At 36.0% G+C, this 18,423-nt stretch overlaps 1 protein-coding gene across 9 annotated transcripts in view; it reads right to left on the bottom strand.

The window, feature by feature from the left end:
* The window catches only part of EPS15 (epidermal growth factor receptor pathway substrate 15), a 143,434-nt gene that overhangs the window by 44,769 nt on the left and 80,242 nt on the right, over positions 1-18,423 (bottom strand). For all 9 annotated transcript variants that reach the window (XM_049093899.1, XM_049093898.1, XM_049093897.1 and 6 more), the window contains 3 exons: positions 16,588-16,660; positions 3,259-3,420; positions 2,645-2,842 (listed from right to left, as the gene is read on the bottom strand). In XM_049093899.1, coding sequence (XP_048949856.1) covers positions 2,645-2,842; positions 3,259-3,420; positions 16,588-16,660 — 433 coding nt within the window. The remainder of the gene's footprint in view (positions 1-2,644; positions 2,843-3,258; positions 3,421-16,587; positions 16,661-18,423) is intronic.

Here is an 18,423-nt window from a genome sequence, read left to right as displayed (position 1 = left end):
AAATTAGAAACTATGAGATACCACTTCATACCTACTAGGATGACTAAAATCAGTTAAGTAGACAGTAAAAGTCTCAGTAAGGGGATCCCTGGGTGGCGCAGCGGTTTAGCGCCTGCCTTTGGCCCAGGGTGCGATCCTGGAGACCCGGGATCGAATCCCACGTCGGGCTCCCGGTGCATGGAGCCTGCTTCTCCCTCTGCCTGTGTCTCTGCCTCTCTCTCTCTCTCTCTCTCTCTCTCTCTCTCCGTGACTATCATAAATAAATAAAAATTAAAAAAAAAAAAGTCTCAGTAAGACTGGAGAAACTGGAACCCTCATATATTATTACTGGGAATGTGAATGGTAGTGACTTTGGAAAACTTTGGCAATTTAAAGTTAAAAAAAATTTAAACATAATTTCACAATATAACCAACTATTCCATACCTAAGAGAAATGAAAACATATCCACACAAATAATTGTTTGCAAATGTTCATAGCAGCATTATTCGTAACAGCCAACAAGTAGAAAGAATCAAATGCCCATTAATCAGTGAATGGATAAACAAAATACTTTATACAATGAAATAATAATGTTGAAACATGCTACAACACAAATGAGCCTCAAAAACACTATGCTTGTGAAGGAAACCACATGAAAAAAGATAATGTATATAATGTTTGATTTCATCTACTTGAAATGCTCAGAAAAGGCAAACCTTTAGAATCAGAAAGCAGTAGTACTTACCTAGGGGTAGAAGCAGGGACTCACTACAAATGGGTGCAAGGGATCTTTTTAGGAGTGATAGAAATGTTCTAAAATTGGATTGTGATGTTTGAACAATTCTAAATTTATTGAAAATCACTGAACTGTATTATTAAAAACCTGTAGGGCAGCCCCGGTGGCGCAGCGGTTTAGCGCCGCCTGCAGCCCAGGGTGTGATCCTGGAGACCTGGGATCCAGTCCCACATCAGCTCCTTGCATGGAGCCTGCTTCTCCCTCTGCCTGTGTCTCTGCCTCTCTCTCTCTCTCTGTGTGTGTCTCTCATGAATAAATAAAATCTTAAAAAATAATAAAATAAAATAAAACCTGTAAATTTTATGGTATGTAAATTATACCTCAAAAAAAAAACTCAAAGAAGAAAATAATTTTAAAGAATATTCATTCAGCTGATAGCATTCCCACTAGAATAGCCTTCTTTCAGGTTACCTGTTCATTGAGTATAAATAAGACCTAGACCTGGGCAGCCCGGGTGGCTCAGCGATTTAGCACTGCCTTCAGCCCAGGCCCTGATCCTGGAGACCCGATCGAGTCCCACGTGGGGCTTCCTGCGTGGAACCTGCTTCTGCCTCTGTCTGTGTCTCTGCCTCGTTCTCTCTCTCTTTCTCTCTCTCATGAATAAATAAATAAAAATCTTTAAAAAAATATATAAAAAAGACCTAGACTAAAAAGCTCAGTATGATGGGGGAGACAGACACATAAACAAATATGCAGGGAAAAATGTTACTATTTCTGTAAAAGGAGAGACCAATAGAGGCAGGGTTCAGAAAATGCTATAAAGAAATAAGCTATGTCTTGCAAGATAAGTGAGTAGGTATTTACCTGTCAGACAAGAGAGGGGAAGGAGGCCTATCAATGGATAGGACTTCATTATACATAATAATTAACTGAGGACACTGGACTACATGTTAGAAAATCTGGATTCTAGGTTCTGGCTCTTTTTTTTTTTTAGATTTTTTTTTTATTATTATTTATTCATAGAGACAGAGAAAGAGAGGCAGAGACACAGGCAGAGGGAGAAGCAGGCATCATACAGAGAGCCTGATGTGGGACTTGATCCAGGGTCTCCAGGATCACGCCCTGGCCTGCAGGCGGCGCTGGGGCTGCCCGGTTCCGGCTCTTTTAAAGGCAATGTAACCACAGGCAAGTTACTTAATCTTTCTTGGCTTCAGTTTGTTCAAATTCAAAATGAAAAGAATGAGCTATATGATCTCTCTTCTCATAACTAACCATCTTACTATCATTCTATAAAATATTATTCTTCATTTAGGGAAGCCTAGAAATAACAAAGCAGGAGATCTATACTCTGGACCCACACAACACGACATGTTTATCTATATAAAAAAACAATTTCCTAATTAAAATAATAAAGGTCTCCAAATAAACAAAACTGGTTTTAAGATTAGAATCACAAAAGGGAAGGTGCGAGGTTATTATTTATAAAAATAAGCAACATTTGGAGCATTTATGTACCAAACACTATGCTAAACTGTCTCACAGTGTTTAATCCTTTACATTTCATTTAATCCTTACAGCAGACCTAAAAAGTAGAGGGATTGTTAATTCTTCAATTTTAAAGATGAGGCATTTGATACTAAGATGATTCAGGCAGTAAGTGGAAGAGCTAGCACTTAAGCCTAAACCATACATCTACAAAACCTGCACCCTTAGCCATGACTCTTATGATAATAATGAGATATACAAGATGTATGACAATTTTAACTTAGAACAGGCAACAAGAAACTTACTTGTATAAAATGAATGAAAAATGAATAACAGATGAGGCAGAAGGAAAAGGAACACAAGTTGAGAAAGTATTATTTGCTAAAAGGACATGGTGAGGCAGGCCCCATTTGAGCATATTTCTCATTGCCACAAAGACTTACTGAACTTATTTCCTGTTGTGAATCTTGCAGGTGCTGCTGAAGAGGCCCCAGCTGAGCCTTGCCTGACTCCACACTCTCCTCCAATTCTGCTGTTTCTTGCTGTAGGCGACTCAGCTCTTCCCTAGCTTTGGCCAGCTCTTCCTCATAAGTAGAGATCTGTGATTCTTGACTAGTTAATTCAGCTTTCAGGGATGAGATCTGTAACATGGGAGTGAATGAAAAGAAAGTGGGATTAAAAAAAAAGAGTTGTCATTAAAATGTTCCATAATGCAAACACATTTATTTATTCAGTTTACTCTTTTGGTGTTTTTTGAAGTATATACTTTTGATAGAAAAGGGCAATTAGGAAATGAATAGAGGGGACTTGAAGGCATAGGTACCACACTTTCAGCTAAAATTTGAAAAAGTACTGCACTAAGTGCCCTCTTTCCCCTAAAGAGGGCCTGCAATTTCCAGATGAACAGTGCTCCAACTCCTTCATGTGCCACAAGTATTGACTAGATTGCCACCTAACAACCACAGCAGCAATACAACAAGCAAAGAATGTTTCCATCTTATGCTAGGAAAAGCAACTAAGGTACAGATACAGGCTGCATGGAATGGCCAGACTTTACCAGCTGGGCCTCCTCAGCACATTTCTTTCTAACTTCCTTCAGTTGCTCCTCCAGCTGGGACTTCTGTTCATCCAGTCCATCAAGGAGTTCCTGTACTTGCTGTTTCTGGGCCTGTAGTTTTTGCAGATTAGTATTCTCCCTTTGAACTTCATCTTGCAGATCCTGAAATAGAAGAAAATCAACATATTTATTATTTTTGGAGAGAGGGGATGTTTAAGGATGTTTAAAAGCCTATATTAAGGGAAAATAAAGTCTTGTCTTTCTAAATATATTGGTGTTGGTAGATTGGAGGAATCCTAGCTAGCTTTAAATACTGTCTTTACTTCAGGATTTCTTCCCTAGACTCCAAATTTTAAAATCCAATTTGCTTACTCAAATCTGTCCTTGGATGTCTAATGAGCTTCTCAAACATGTCAAAAACAGAACTCCTGGCATCCCCCCCCCCCCACCAAATCTGCTTTATCCTCAATCTTCCCTCTCTCAGTTTCCCTGGCCAAAAAATCCGGCATCTTCTTTGACCGACTCTTCTCTTTCTTTCACATCTCATCTTCAATCCGTCAGCAAATCTTATTGCTTCTTCCTTCAAAATACATTCAAAATCTGACCACTTTTCCCCAACCTTGGGGTCCAAGTCACTGTTCTCTCTCTCCTGGATTGCTGCCTTCTAACTGGTTTCCCTGCTCCTACAGAGGCTACCTACATTTTATTTTCAGCACAGCAGCCACTGTTAAAAACATGTGTCAGATGAGTCACTCAAAACTCTGCACTGACTCCCCATCTCCCTTACTGTAAAAACTGAAGTCCACAGAGGGGCCCTGCACCTCCCAACTTCACTTCCTACTGTGCTCTCCCTTGCTCAGCCACTCTGGCCTCACTGCTGCTCCTCAAACATGCCAGACAGGCTCCTTTCTCAGGATCTTCCTTCTTCCTAGAAAGTTCTTCCCCAAGGTAACCATACAGCTTAATGTCTCATTTCTTTCAAGTCTTTGCTCAGCTATAGAACCTTCTCAGTGAGGCCTTCCTCATCAGCACCAGCATCACCAGTACCATTACCACCACTTCCCTCCCCTAAGTCTCCTTCATATATAGCAGTAATTTTATTCATTGTCTAGAACAGCTTGAGATAAACCTACCATATGACTGACCCATTTAATGTATACAATTCATTGGCTTTTAGTATCTTTATAGAGTTATGCAATCATCACAATTTTTTTAGATTTTCAATCACCCCAAAAAGAAACCCCTACCCACTAATAAGTCACTATTTCCCTCCCAATCACCCCAGCCCGAGGCAACTATCAATCTACTTTCTATCTCAATAAGCTCTGTCTGTTTTGTATAGTTAATATAAGTGAAATCATATAACATCTGTTTTTTTTTGTAATTGGCTTGTGACTTAACATGTTTTCAAGGCTCATCTGTACTGGTATAAAATAATTATTTTAAACAGCTTCATTGAGATTTGATTTATATACCATAAAATTTGCCCACTGTAAGTATACAACTAAGTTTTAGTAAATATACAATTTGCCAACCATCATAACTCAGTTTCACAACACTTCCATCTTCTTTATTTTATTTTAAAGATTTATTTTTATTTATTTACGATAGACATAGAGAGAGAGAGGCAGAGACATAGGGAGAGGGAGAAGCAGGCTCCATGCCGGGAGCCCGACATGGGACTCGATCCCGGGACTCCAGGATTGCGCCCTGGGCCAAAGGCAGGCACGAAACAGCTGAGCCACCCAGGGATCCCCAACATTTCCATCTTCTAAAAGTTCCCTCAAACTCCTTTGCAGTCAATTCTCATTCCCATTTCAAGCCCCAGACAACTGATGATCTGTCACTATAGTTTTTGCCTTTTGTAGAAATTTCATATAAATGGAATCATATAATATGTAATCTATTGCATCTGGCTTCTTACACCCAGTATAGTACTTTTGACATTTGCCTGAGTTGTTGCATATATAGGTATTTATTCCTTTTTCTTGCTGAATATTATTTCATTGTATGGATATACATTTGATGAACTTTTAGATTGCTCCCAGTTTTTGGCTATTATGAATAATAGAGTATACAATTTATTTATTTTGTTCATAGTCTATGTCCTTTGACTACCATGTAAGCTCCATGAGTCTGGAGATATTTGTGAATTTTGTTCACTGCTATATTCCCAGTTCCCAGTATACATAGAAGTACTCCATAAATATTTAATGAATGATGAATTATATCATTAAGATGTCAATTCATTCCTAATTAATTTATATATTCCAATGAAAACCCTAACAAGGTTTTGCAAAGAGCCTGACAAGGTGGTTCTAAAACACATTTGAAATAAAAAAGAAAAAGAAACAGCATAATAAAATGTAAAAGGACTTAACCTACTAGGTATTATGAATTATTGGAAAACTAAAATAATTAAGACAGTTTGGTGTTGATCTAAGGATAGACAAACACATCAAAAGAACAGAAAAGAAAATTTAGACATAGATCTGGCATACATAGAAATAATGATGTGAAAACATGACATTAAAATTGACTGGAAGGAAAAAAAGACTAAATGTTCAGTAAGTACACTGGACATATCCAAAAGGTAAAAAATAAAATGAAGTCTCTAAATCACACCAAATGGAAAAATAAATTCCAGGTATACTAAATGTGAAAGGCCAAGACCTTAAAATATATGGAAGATAAAAAATTTTTAAATGTATGGAAGAAAATATAGATCTCAGCATAGAAAAGAATTTCCTAAAGATAAATCATTTTGAAAATGCTATGTGTTTATTTATTTATGTGTCATACTTTATGCTTAATGATAAAGCCTACAGAAACTAAAAAATTACAATGGAAAATCTCTGTACCCTCTGCTTAATTTTGCTATAAACCTAAAACTGCTCTTTAAAAAAATCTATTTAAAAAATATATAAAGGACACCTTGGGAGATAGATGAAAGCAGCCACTGCCATTATCATTACCACCACGAAACAGAGCAGCCATGATGGCCTAATTTATAGGTCCTCTAACATTTGGGGTTCTTCACATGGCCACAGAAAATCATTTGAGTGACTATTTTCCCAATTCTTTGCAGAATGGTACAATACTAGAACCATTGTAGATACACAGGAGAGAGATTAATTCACTGTATATAAAGGTTTCCAAAGGGAATTAGGACTTAATTCTCTCTAGGAACCACAAATTAGGAAGAAGGGATTGATAACTCTAAGGTACGTCTCAGCAGAAGGTGGGCAGATATCTCAAAAAGGGTGAAAGAAAACTCTGAACACAAATTTCTAAAATAATGATATCTTTTTAGTAACATACCATTCAAAGATCTCATCAATCATTCATCAGAATAAGAGTCTAAGAACAAAACAAAAACTTGGAAGGTCTCTGAATTACTGCATGATTTATACAAAACAAGGACTTCTACAATAGCCCTTACAATGTGCTAGGTATTGTTCCACACTCTTTACACACATTAACTCATTTATAATTCTATATGACAAATCTATGAAGTAGGTACTATTGTTATTCACATTTTACAGATAAGAAAATTGAAGACACAGATGGGCAAGTACTTGTCCAAAGTTACAGTTAGCAGGTGATGGATTCAAACTAGGTTCTGATTCCAGTCTGAGTCCTTAATCACTAAGCTATGCACAGTGTCTATAGACTAAATGTCTCACAAATATGCTATTTTTTTCAAATATATGTAGATGCTTCTGTGATTAAATAAGACACTGAATAATGCCTTTAATAACTTTCACTTACATTTTCTCAACCATCTGATTAATTTAAAAGTGCAATTACTACCATGCTGCTTTCTTTATAAATTCCTTTAAAAGGGCCCACACAACGGATGATCGTGAAAGACTCTTCTTGCGTGGACATTCCATGTGATTATAGATTCATAAAGGTAAGCTCCACTAGTACTTTATCATTAATTTGCCAGCATGCCTAATTTTTTTTAATCCCTAAATTTTCAACCTTGCCTATACTATTAACTGATCCATACTCAAAGATCTAGTTTTAGATATGCACCTGGGATTGGCTCTTAATAAATACATATCAGTTTTCATTGTCCCATTTCTTGATTAACACTTTGTTTTTTCTGTCTTTGTTTCTTCCGATCCTAAATGTCCAACTTTCTTTAAAAACCAAAACCAAAACAACTCATTGTAAAGGAGGGTTCTTTAGTTATTCTGCAAAAATATATAATGGCTCCTTCTTATCTGTAGGATAAAGTAAAACTGCCTACAAGATACATCAGAACCTTCAATTCTGGGCCCCATGTTATCCTTCCTCTTCTATTACCCTCTTTTCCTTATATTCACTTGTGCCCCTGCCTCAATAAACCATCTTTCTCCAAGAGACAATATATACTTCAATGTCCTTGTGCCTTTCCAAAGCCATTTCCTCTGCCTTAGATGTCCTTCCACACCATTGTTACCTGGAAACACTATTCATTCTTCAAAGCCCAGCCAAATTTAATCTCTTCTGACTTACCTTGAGCTTCTTTTACCTGTGCTCTTATAGCAGTTCATACCAACCTCTATTATCACACTTACTACACTGGATTATAGTTACCTCTAAACAATAAACTGCTGAAGGACAGAGCCAATGTCTCATCTTTCTTTGGGGTTCCACAATCTAGTACAATGCCCAACACATTCCAGAGGATTAATTAAACAATGATGTGTAACTATCACAAAGTTTCTATACCTGTGAAAAACAACTGGAATATGTTCCTGAGGTTGACAGAAAGAAAGGATTTTATGTTCTTTTACCATTTTGTGAAAAGCTTCACTCTGCACTTGAACTATAAATATTAATAGTAGCCTCAAACTAATCTATGATAAGTGAATGCTTTTTGTTAAATTATTATTATTATTATTATTTTTTTTTGCTTTTTGTTAAATTAAAATAATACCTAAATTTCCACACTGGTTCAATATTTTTATAGTCTATAGACCAAGACTGAGCTGACATTTAAAATTTCCATTATATGGAAATAATCTTTACTGCTTTAGGACATTACTGTGGCATATACCTTTCTTGTGTTTTTAAGCTTATATATTTGTGTTTTTTACATAATAATATTATCACTATTCTTACTCTTCAGGGAAGTGAGTAACAGCTTCACTGTAACACAGTAACTGGGAAAACTACAGTGGTTTGAAATTTTCTTATAGGTAAACTGTAAAATATTTTTTTAAATGTCACCTACCGCTCAAGTAATTTTGTTGGTTTGGGAATATAATCCATCATAAATACCTTACTTTGGTTATAAAGTTATTATATAGTTTATGTATTTTGATATGCTGTGGAAATATTTTTTCTTTCCCTTTAATTAAAATGTTCAGAGATGGGGGGGATCCCTGAGTGGCGCAGCGGTTTAGCGCCTGCCTTTGGCCCAGGGCACGATCCTGGAGACCCTGGATCGAATCCCACGTCGGGCTCCCGGTGCATGGAGCCTGTTTCTCCCTCTGCCTGTGTCTCTGCCTTTCTCTCTCTCACTGTGTGCCTATCATAAATAAATAAAAATTTAAAAAAAATAAAAAAATAAAAAAAATAAAATGTTCAGAGATGGGAAAAGGAAAAAATATCTGTTACCTATTCTCATCCTCATATACTCTAGTCTGATTTCCCACTATCTCCCAAACTTCCCCCCACCAAAAAAATCTTGGACTTCATCTCTAGTCTTGACAAACAGACGTAATTTGGATGTCTCTACTTTTACTGTAAATCTAATTAAAAATAAATTTACCTTAAAAAGGTCACATGACATATGAAAATGTCCAGGGACACCTAGGTGGTCAGTCAGTTAAGCAGGTGACTCTTGATTTGGGTTCAGGTTGTGATCTCAGGGTCATGAGATTGAGCCTCGCGTTGGGCTCTGCACTCAATGTGGAGGCTGCTTGAGACAGAACTCCCTCTCACTCTGCCTATCCCCTCTCCCTTCTCTAAATAAATAAAATCTTAAAAAAAGAAAATGTCTAGGACATAATGCTAATTTTTTAAAGCTGAATATGAAACATGTATAGTCACAGATTAATATAAAGCCATTTATGTACACTAAAAAATATATAGCAAAATGTTAACGATGGCTTTCTCTAGAATGTTAAATCATAGGGTTTTTCTTTTATACTTTTCTATATTTTACAAGATTACTATGGACCTAAATTACTTTTATAATCTCAAAATGTCAAGTTTGCAGTTTTTTAAGTATCACATACCTCTGGAGGTTTCATACCAATATAAAAATATTCAGATGTGATGGAATTTTTATGTAAGAACTACCAATAGTAGGAATAATGGTGGTTTCCTTTAATAACTGAACCATTTTTCAAAACTAGTATTTTTAGTGAGCCACTTTAAGTACACCCTTAGAAGATAAGTTTGGGCAAAAGGAAAGAGAATAAACAAGCCAATATAATATTTACTCATTCTTGACCTTTCTTTTCCACAGAGCAAACAAATTCACTCAAATTTACCAGCCTCACTTGTTAACTGCAGTAAAACTCCACATAGTAACACAAAAGTATAGGCCTCAAGGGAAAGATTACTGAGAAAATACCTCACATTAATGATATATTCTAAGCTGGTTAGATGTCCATATTAAAACTAATTATAATTAATGTTTCTTCACATCTATTTCTTTTTTTTGTAAGATTTTATTAATGTATATAATTGAGACAGAGCAAAGGGAGAGGGACAAGCAGGCTCCATGCCCAATGCAGAGCCCAACAGAAGGCTTGATCTCACGACCCTGAGATCACGACCTGAGCCAAAATCAAGAGTCAGATGCTTAACAGACTGAGCCACTCAGGGACCCCATCTTCATGTCTATTTCTTTTTTTTTTAAAGATTTTATTTACTTACTCATGAGAGACACTGAAAGAGAGGTAGAGACATAGGCAGAGTTGGAGAAACAGGCTCCCCATTGGGAGCCTGATGCAGGACTTGATCCCAGGACACCCGGATCACAACCTGAGCCAAAGGCAGATGCTCAACCACTGAGCTCACCCAGGTGTCCCTTCATGTTTATATCTAAATATGATAAAAGATCATCTCTTTAAAAATCCCAACACTAATCCATACATAAAAGGGTCTACTTTTTGAGTAAGCAAACTTAAAGTTATTAAATTGCACATAATAGAAATGAACCGATGCAAAATTCAAGAATCAAATTTCGCCACAAAATTATCTGTAAGGCTACCACCACTGCAGTGCAATTTCCCCATCAACATAGATATTCAGATATACTTGGTTATTTTATTTTTGGTATAGATTTGCTTATCCTGAGACTAACTGAAGTCAACAGATGCACATCTCCCTCTGCCCACCTCCCCAAACCCCCTGCCCTGCCCTTGACCAGGGCAATAAGCAGTCTCTCCTAGCAAACAGTATCTTCCACTAAACTAGGATAATTGTCTCAACCTTAAAGTAGTGTTTGGGAAAATCCTCTTCTGATTCAGTGCAAAACTGCAGCACTATCAAATGCCATCCCATCAAGTGACTAAAGGACATTTGCAGAAGCCTTCCTAGTTATGCTCTACTTTCCATGGTCATGCTCTATTTGCCTATCTGTGCCATCAACAGAACAAAGAAGGATAGCAGCAATTAGAGACTGACAAGAGTGGAGTGAACAAAACTACAGTAACATAGTGCCAAGGTCTATTTTAGAAAAATACCAAAGCAACCACATCCAAGGTTCCTCATCAGGGAATGAAGGGATCCTTGAGCTAGTATCTTGGCTTTATTTAAAAAGAACTTTCAAAGAAAATGTCCTATTTTCTAGAAATCACACAAGTTAATGAAAATGATAAACTCATCCCCATCCTTCCACACTTCATAAAGTGCTACAGATATAGTGAAAATAGAATTTAAAAAACACATAAAAATTCTTAGCTATATTAAGAGTAAAAATTTATTTTAGCAATCCAAGTCAGTTGTACAACTGAAGAAATAATGTAAGTATTAAATCTAAGAACTAACAACATGAATACATTTGCATCTGTTTCATATAAAATAGAGAAAAAATTAACAAAAAACCCCACTAACTTATGAACAAATACTTACTTAAAAGCCCCAAAGCATATATACAGACATGTACTTATACTAGTGTATCTATACCTTAAGAATTATGAAGAAGAAGAACATGGGGAATTTTAAGTATTTTGGTAATCTTATAAAAATACTATTTAATTGATTTTTAAAATTCTGCAGACTAATCCCAAACTAGAAATAATCAGGTACATTCATTATGTTGGCCTAAATCTCAAAATGGAAGTTACAAGAGTATCTTAATATAAAAAAAAGTATCAACTGTAGAGCAAGATGTTTAGGTCAAAGAACAGAAAGGAAGTCTATTAAACTAGGTGGGTGTTAGAAAACCTCGCCAACAGCTTGCCTTTATTTCCCAATCATATGCTTCCCAGCATGTTCTAAGAGCATTATCGCTACGAAAAGAATGTTGAGCTCATGTATCTAATTTTACTTCTACCCAAAATAAGTCCTCTCTCTTCATCTAAGGAAAAAAAAAAAAAAAAAAAAAACAACCTAAGTGATTAAAATGAAAAAAACAAAAAGGACAATTACTATGAATTACTGAACCTTTACTGATGAAGTATAAATAAGTGGAAGCTTCTTTTGCATCAGAGTAGCATGAACAAGTAAGAACTTTATGGAAAATTTTGACTCTATGATACCTATCATGCTCCCAATCCTTTCTGTGTAGGGTTTCTGGGTATGTCTTGTTCTATTTTTAATGTCATGCATAAAACTAAAGTTTATTCATTTCTGTTATCAACAGCTTCCTTAAATTTATCTCCAACTAATAATATATTATGAAAAATAGTGAAAGAAATGTTCTAAGGTACAGTTTCTTAGCTTAAGGAGTTTACAATAGATGCTGGAAGATACTGGAATCATGCACACTACACCAGCACAAGAAGGTCCAGCACATACTGGACATACCATCCAAGTAAATACACTCCTCTGGGAATTCCAACAAAGGAAAGACTGATAAGAGTCAGAGAAGGCAAAGTTTTATTCAGAGAAATGGTGGGAATTGAGCTGGGCTTTAAGGCTTGGGCAGAATTCACATAGGCAGGGAGGTAGGGAGCATTCTGGATCACAAGGCCAAAAGATATAAGGGGTAGGAATAAGAGACTGTATATGGCACACAGCTCAGAGGCAAACAATAAAAAAACAAGTAGTACAAGAGGAGGATTTGGATCTTATCTTTGTTTCTCCCTCCAATATACCCATGAGATATGACATCCTCCCATCACTAACTGCGGCAGTGGGCAGCAGTAAAGATTTTCACATCTGAGAGTTATGATACTAAAATTGGTTTAGGAAGAAAGGCATAAAGAGGATGAGCAAGAAGAGCCTTATGATCTGATTTCAAAATTTCAAATGTTAGGTAATAAGGGTGGCGATAATAACAAAGGAAACACTGAGAGAAATAGGAAAGTCCAAAATTGAAGCCAATTTTTTTCAACAAAATGAGACTCATTTTAGACACATTGACTTTGAAATGACAAACACCAAAATGTAGTCTAACTGGAGATGTGAGACTAGAGAGCAGTGCACTTGATAAATATTTGGGAGTCACCAGCATATGGGTAACAGGGGTATGGCAAAGGAAGGAAACAAGGTGGAGGCATGTATCAGTCAATCCAGGGGAAAGGTAACAAAAGCAAAGGATCAGACAGGCAGAAGAATATATGAAAGAACACAATTCAAGAAAGCAGTGACCAGGACGCCTGGGTGGCTCAGTGGTTGAGCGTCTGCCTTTGGCTCAGGGCATGATCCCCAGGTCCTGGGATTGAGTCCCACATCAGACTCCTGCACAGAGCCTGCTTCTCCCTCTGCCTATGTCTCTGCCTCTCTCTGTGTGTCTTTCATGAATAAACAAAATCTTAAAAAGAAAAAAAAAAAGCAGGAACTAATGTAGGAAAGACCAATGGATCTGGCCTGAACAAAATTATTGGTTCTGGGAAGAAAAATTAAAGTGAAGTGGTATGGGTAAACAGCACACTAAAGACAATTACTTGAAAGGATATGATGAGGAAAAAATGGCCACATAAAGCAAAAAAGCAAAAAAAAAAAAAAAACAAGCTGGTAGCTAACATGGTAGCAATAACCGAAAACAAAACAAAACAAAACAAACACAAAAAAGGTATTTTCAAATTGGTGAGTCCTGTGTGCAGACAGCCCTCAGTGAAGACAGAAGTCAGAGAAGGAAGAGCTTGACAATGAAGGGAGGATAGGTAATAAAGAGATGACGGTAGGTATAGAATTCTACTACTAATCAGAACATTTACTGAACTTTAACCTGGTACTCTGTGAGGCACTGAAACTGCATTATCTCATTTTATTCCTACAGCAACTCTAAGTATTTGGTATTTTTATTATCCCATGTTACAGAATAGAAAACTAATGTGTAGAGTGGTTGCTTACTTAGCATTACAAACCTAGGAAGAGTCAGAACCAGAAACTGAATTCTGTTTTTTTTTTTTTAAGATTTTATTTATTCCTTTATTTATGAGAGAGAGAAAGAGAGAGAGAGAGAGAGAGAGAGAGGCAGAGACACAACCAGAGGGAGAAGCAGGCTCCTTGTAGGGAGCCCGACATAGGACTCAATCCCGGGTCTCCAGGATCATGCCCTAGGCCAAAGGCAGTGCTAAACCGCTGAACCACCTGGGCTGCCCCAGAAACTGAATTCAAGTTTGTCTGATACCAAGCTGTTTCTACAAATTTCTATGCAACACTGAAGAAAGCACACAGGAGAATAAATTCCTAATTTGTTAACTACTCAGAAGAAAAACTTTCTTAAAAATTGTACATAGGCAGTTTAAGGTAGTAAGAATGTGGGGTCTGCCTTCTCCACTTAACTACCAAAAGCCCAAACCATATACCTTTGAGACAGAATGGCCTTTTATAGCTTTTTCTCCTTGGATCAGTTGGGGCCTAATTTCTCCACAGAAGCTGAACTAGCAGGGACGCCCTGGTGGCTCAGCGGTTGAGCGTCTGCCTTTGGCTCAGGGCGTGATCCCAGGATCCGGGATCAAGTCCCACATGGGGCTCCTTGCAGGAAGCCTGCTTCTCCATCTGCCTGTGTCTCTGCCTCTCTCCCTGTGTCTCTCATGAATAAGTAAGTAAAATCTTAAAAAAAAAAAAAAAAGTTGAACTAGCAGTGTACCTCATACACGTTAACATTTCAAGGAAAAAAAAAAACCTGAAGTTAATTGCTGGTTTGGTTTTCAAGGAAAAAAAAATCTTGAACTATAAACTTTCAAGATGCTAGTTCATAGGAATATAAATAGGAAACAAAAATTTAGAAATTAATTATGTAGATTTTTAAATTAATCTGTATTAGGAAGACTACAGAGACACAAAACAAAAAAGAACGTCTTTTAGCACTTTGGTTACCTCTAAAATTTGGGTTCTGTGCTCCAGAACAAATAATGAATTTACTAATACAAAGCTTTTATTCAATGTTCTTTTGCCAAGGAACTTATGTTCAAACATTACAACTTGGTCTGTACTAAGTATGCTCCAAGATGCCTTTTATTTATAGTACCTGATGCAGAAAAATTAAATAGACTCCCTCTGCTAATTATATATTTTGAATTTAGCAAAGCTTAGGATTTAAGCTGGATTTAAGGATATACCTTACCATCACCACCAAGTGAAAAAGGACAGAAAAATCATGAAGGAATTTTGACTGATAACAAAACTTCTAAAATTATAAGAAATCAAATATTCAAGGACAGCCCATTTAGCCTGAAAGGAACAATATAAATTTCAGGGTTGTTCCAAACCAGCCTTTTAAATTCACATTCTTAAAAAAATAAATAAATAAATAAATAAATAAATAAATTCACATTCTTAAAAGATACAGAATGGAAAAACCAACAGGTAGATGTACACAAATAACAAAATACTGTCCATCGTAAAAACCTTCATACTTCAAAACACTATCTGGCTAAATTTAGAAGCTGTCCAGTATTCTATTAGTAACTGTATCTATCACTTCAGATTGAAGAAACTTCTATAGATTATTTTATCTTCCATTCTAATGCTATTTTCAGCAATCACTGCTTAAAGTCTGAGTCTCTTTTGCATTTCCTAAGAAGCTCAAAAACCGCAGAAAAATAATGTAATTGAAGTAACTACCCCCCATCTCACTATCACAAAGGGGAATATATTTATTAGCAATGATTTCTTGACTTTTCCATCACCATTAGGAAAATTCCAATATATATAATAAATGTAGTGATCTAATAAAAAAAAACCAACTTGTAACAAGAAGTCTCTTTGGCTTCTTTCTCAATTTCCTAGTAAATCATTCTACCCAGGCACAGTCCACCTCATAGACAATCTCTAGTGTATGTCCTACATTAAAAAAAAACAATGGATCTACCAATTTAGACCTTTCATTCATTTAAAAGTATCAGCACAAGCAGGGAAATCCAGCATACAAGTAATATGTTTTAAAAGGCCCATTTATGAGCTTTTATTGGCAACTGATAGCAGTGTTTCTATATCCAATCTCCTGTATATGCTGGTATAACATTCAGGAAACAGTGCCCCAATAACATGGTCACATGCATTGTATACTGCTCTAAATGCAACACTGCCCAATTTTCTATATTTTTGTTTGAAATGCCCATTTTTGTATCATTTCTCAATCAGAAACTGAGGCTTTATTACCTTTTCTATTTGTAAAATGAAGGTACTTATTAATGCAGCACCTAATGAAAATGAATTAAATCTCTTTAATGCTAAAGTTTAAGATATCCTGGCTACTAAGCAACTTACAAAATGCTATTTTAAATAGTTTCATATCATTTCCTATCCTATCAATATTAGGAGAAACAGCTGTTTAAAAATACTAGGTATCCTAGCTAACAAAATTTCACATTCATAAAAAGCAATTTGTTTTTGATGAAGATGGTGGTGGTGATGATGATCTCATTCATTTAATTTTATTTTTGTAATAATATTTACGTATTAGTCATTCAAACTTACCTTTAATGATATAATATGTAGGTAAATATTATCTTAAAAATACTTTCAAAACTAGAAATTTATGCTAAAAAATACTGCTTTCTCATTGCAGTATAATCTTTGCAGGCCAAAATTCAGAGAAAAACTATCATTTTGGAAAAAGCAAATATTTATATGACATAAATAACAGGTATTCCCTTGACCTACTCATCAATACCACAACCATCAAATAGTAAAAAACCTCATACATTTAAAATGAATCCTTCTAAATCAGAAACAGAATACTGAATTTTACAGTTCATTTACCTGAACCTCGCTTGTCCTCTGTTTAATAGTATCTTCTTTCTCCTTAAGGTCCTGTTCCACATTATTCTTTTCCCTAGAAGACCAGCAAACAATGCAAGAATATTTGAGAACATCAGCTACAGCTGGTATGGTTATCCATCCTCCTAATCCTGAATCGCTTTTTAAATACATAGTGAAACATTCAATTTTTAAGTGAAGGGCAGATTTTTCCACCCTCTTTTAATTATTTATGGAATAGAAATCAATATAAGCTCTGTTTGTAAAAAAAAAAAAAATTGCTTTCTCACTAAAATGTGGTGAAAAGAGAATAGATTAAAAAAGGAAGAGGAGAAAAATAATCAATGAAACACTCAGGTTTCACTGATGTCACTGTTGCTATGGAAATGATGTCCAATGAAAACTGCTGGTGAAAAAAAGGAGGGGTTGCATCAGCTCTGTAAGTTTAACCCTTAAGTACCACTGTCAAATCAGATGAAAATGGCTAATAGAAATAGTCAACAATATTAAGGAAAAGGACATTTACTGAAGTGTTAATTTCCCCTTAAGTCACTGGTGTGTACCAATTTTAGAATGAAACAACATAGAGGAAATGGGTAAGACTGTCAATATAACAGTCCATTTGCTCTATCAAATACTGCTCTGCTCAAAAAAGCTATTTTAGGACCACTTATCAATTCCAGTTGATTAAATACATAAAACAATGTATATAACTAAATTAAAAAAAGGAATCACATTAGCATTTATCTCTTTCTATACTCTTCAGATCAAACATACTGGGATCCACTTGTATTCTGAGATACCATTATCTAAATTCTTATATGCTTCCATCAGAGCTAGATTCCTAATGAATGAGACCTAAACAACCTTAGACTCAGAATTATGATACAAAGCTATTTCTTTTGATGTAATAAATTTAACTGCTCATACACACACACTGACTTGCTCCCTTCATTTTTTCCTTTCTTTTCTACAAAATGAGAGAAAAATCCATAGAATTCTACAGCAATACATTTTTGGGTGAGGGTAAAGGTAAAAGTGGGCAACATGAAAAAGGGAGGATGGCATCCAAGTAGTCTTCCAGACTAGCACTGCAGAGTTTCTCCTTAGAGCTTCAAGACTATTATTTCAGTTTCGTTCCAGATAACACCCAAACATAAGCTCAGGCTCCATTAAGCTGTAGTATAAAGGAAAGTGGGGAAATTATACCAGAGGAGATACTGAGGGGACAACTTAATGCTACATTTATATTTCTCCCCTATTTGAGGTGATATTTTAAATGCAGACAAAAATCAACTGTTTTGTTGGATATTCAGGCACAGTGTTAAGATTTGTCAGAGAGGAAAAAAAGCACAAGAATAAAAGCTATTTGTATACTGTTAAAACACTTGAGATGGCCAAGGAGCTCACTACCCATTTGTCAGGTGGGTCGCACCATGGGTCATGATGTCATGGAGATCTTAAACAGTCCCTTACCATGTGAATCATTGTTGCAGCCCATTCCCCCCCAATACCTCAATCCACTTATTATGCAAAGGTCATTCCCCATTCCAACCTTTATAAAATGAGGTAAAATCAAAAAATAGAAATCACAGGAAGAAAAATCTAAATATACCACACAAATTCTGCAAGCTCAATCCTCTTTTCCTTTCTTCCTTATGTGAGCAGAAGAGTGTTTTCATTCCTGGTGCAGCATGTCAGAACTAGCCCCCTCCCCCAATCCCAAACTCTCAGAGGTATTCCACACAGGGTCAGTATCAATTCTGCCCCTTGTTTCTGACAGTAGCTAATAACAAAAATAGAAAACAACACATAGTATCACAGATCAGCACTGAACGC

Source organism: Canis lupus, chromosome 15, assembly GCF_003254725.2.
Source record: "Canis lupus dingo isolate Sandy chromosome 15, ASM325472v2, whole genome shotgun sequence".
Classification (NCBI taxonomy): Eukaryota; Metazoa; Chordata; class Mammalia; order Carnivora; family Canidae; genus Canis; species Canis lupus.
This window is presented reverse-complemented; position numbering and strand designations above follow the sequence as displayed.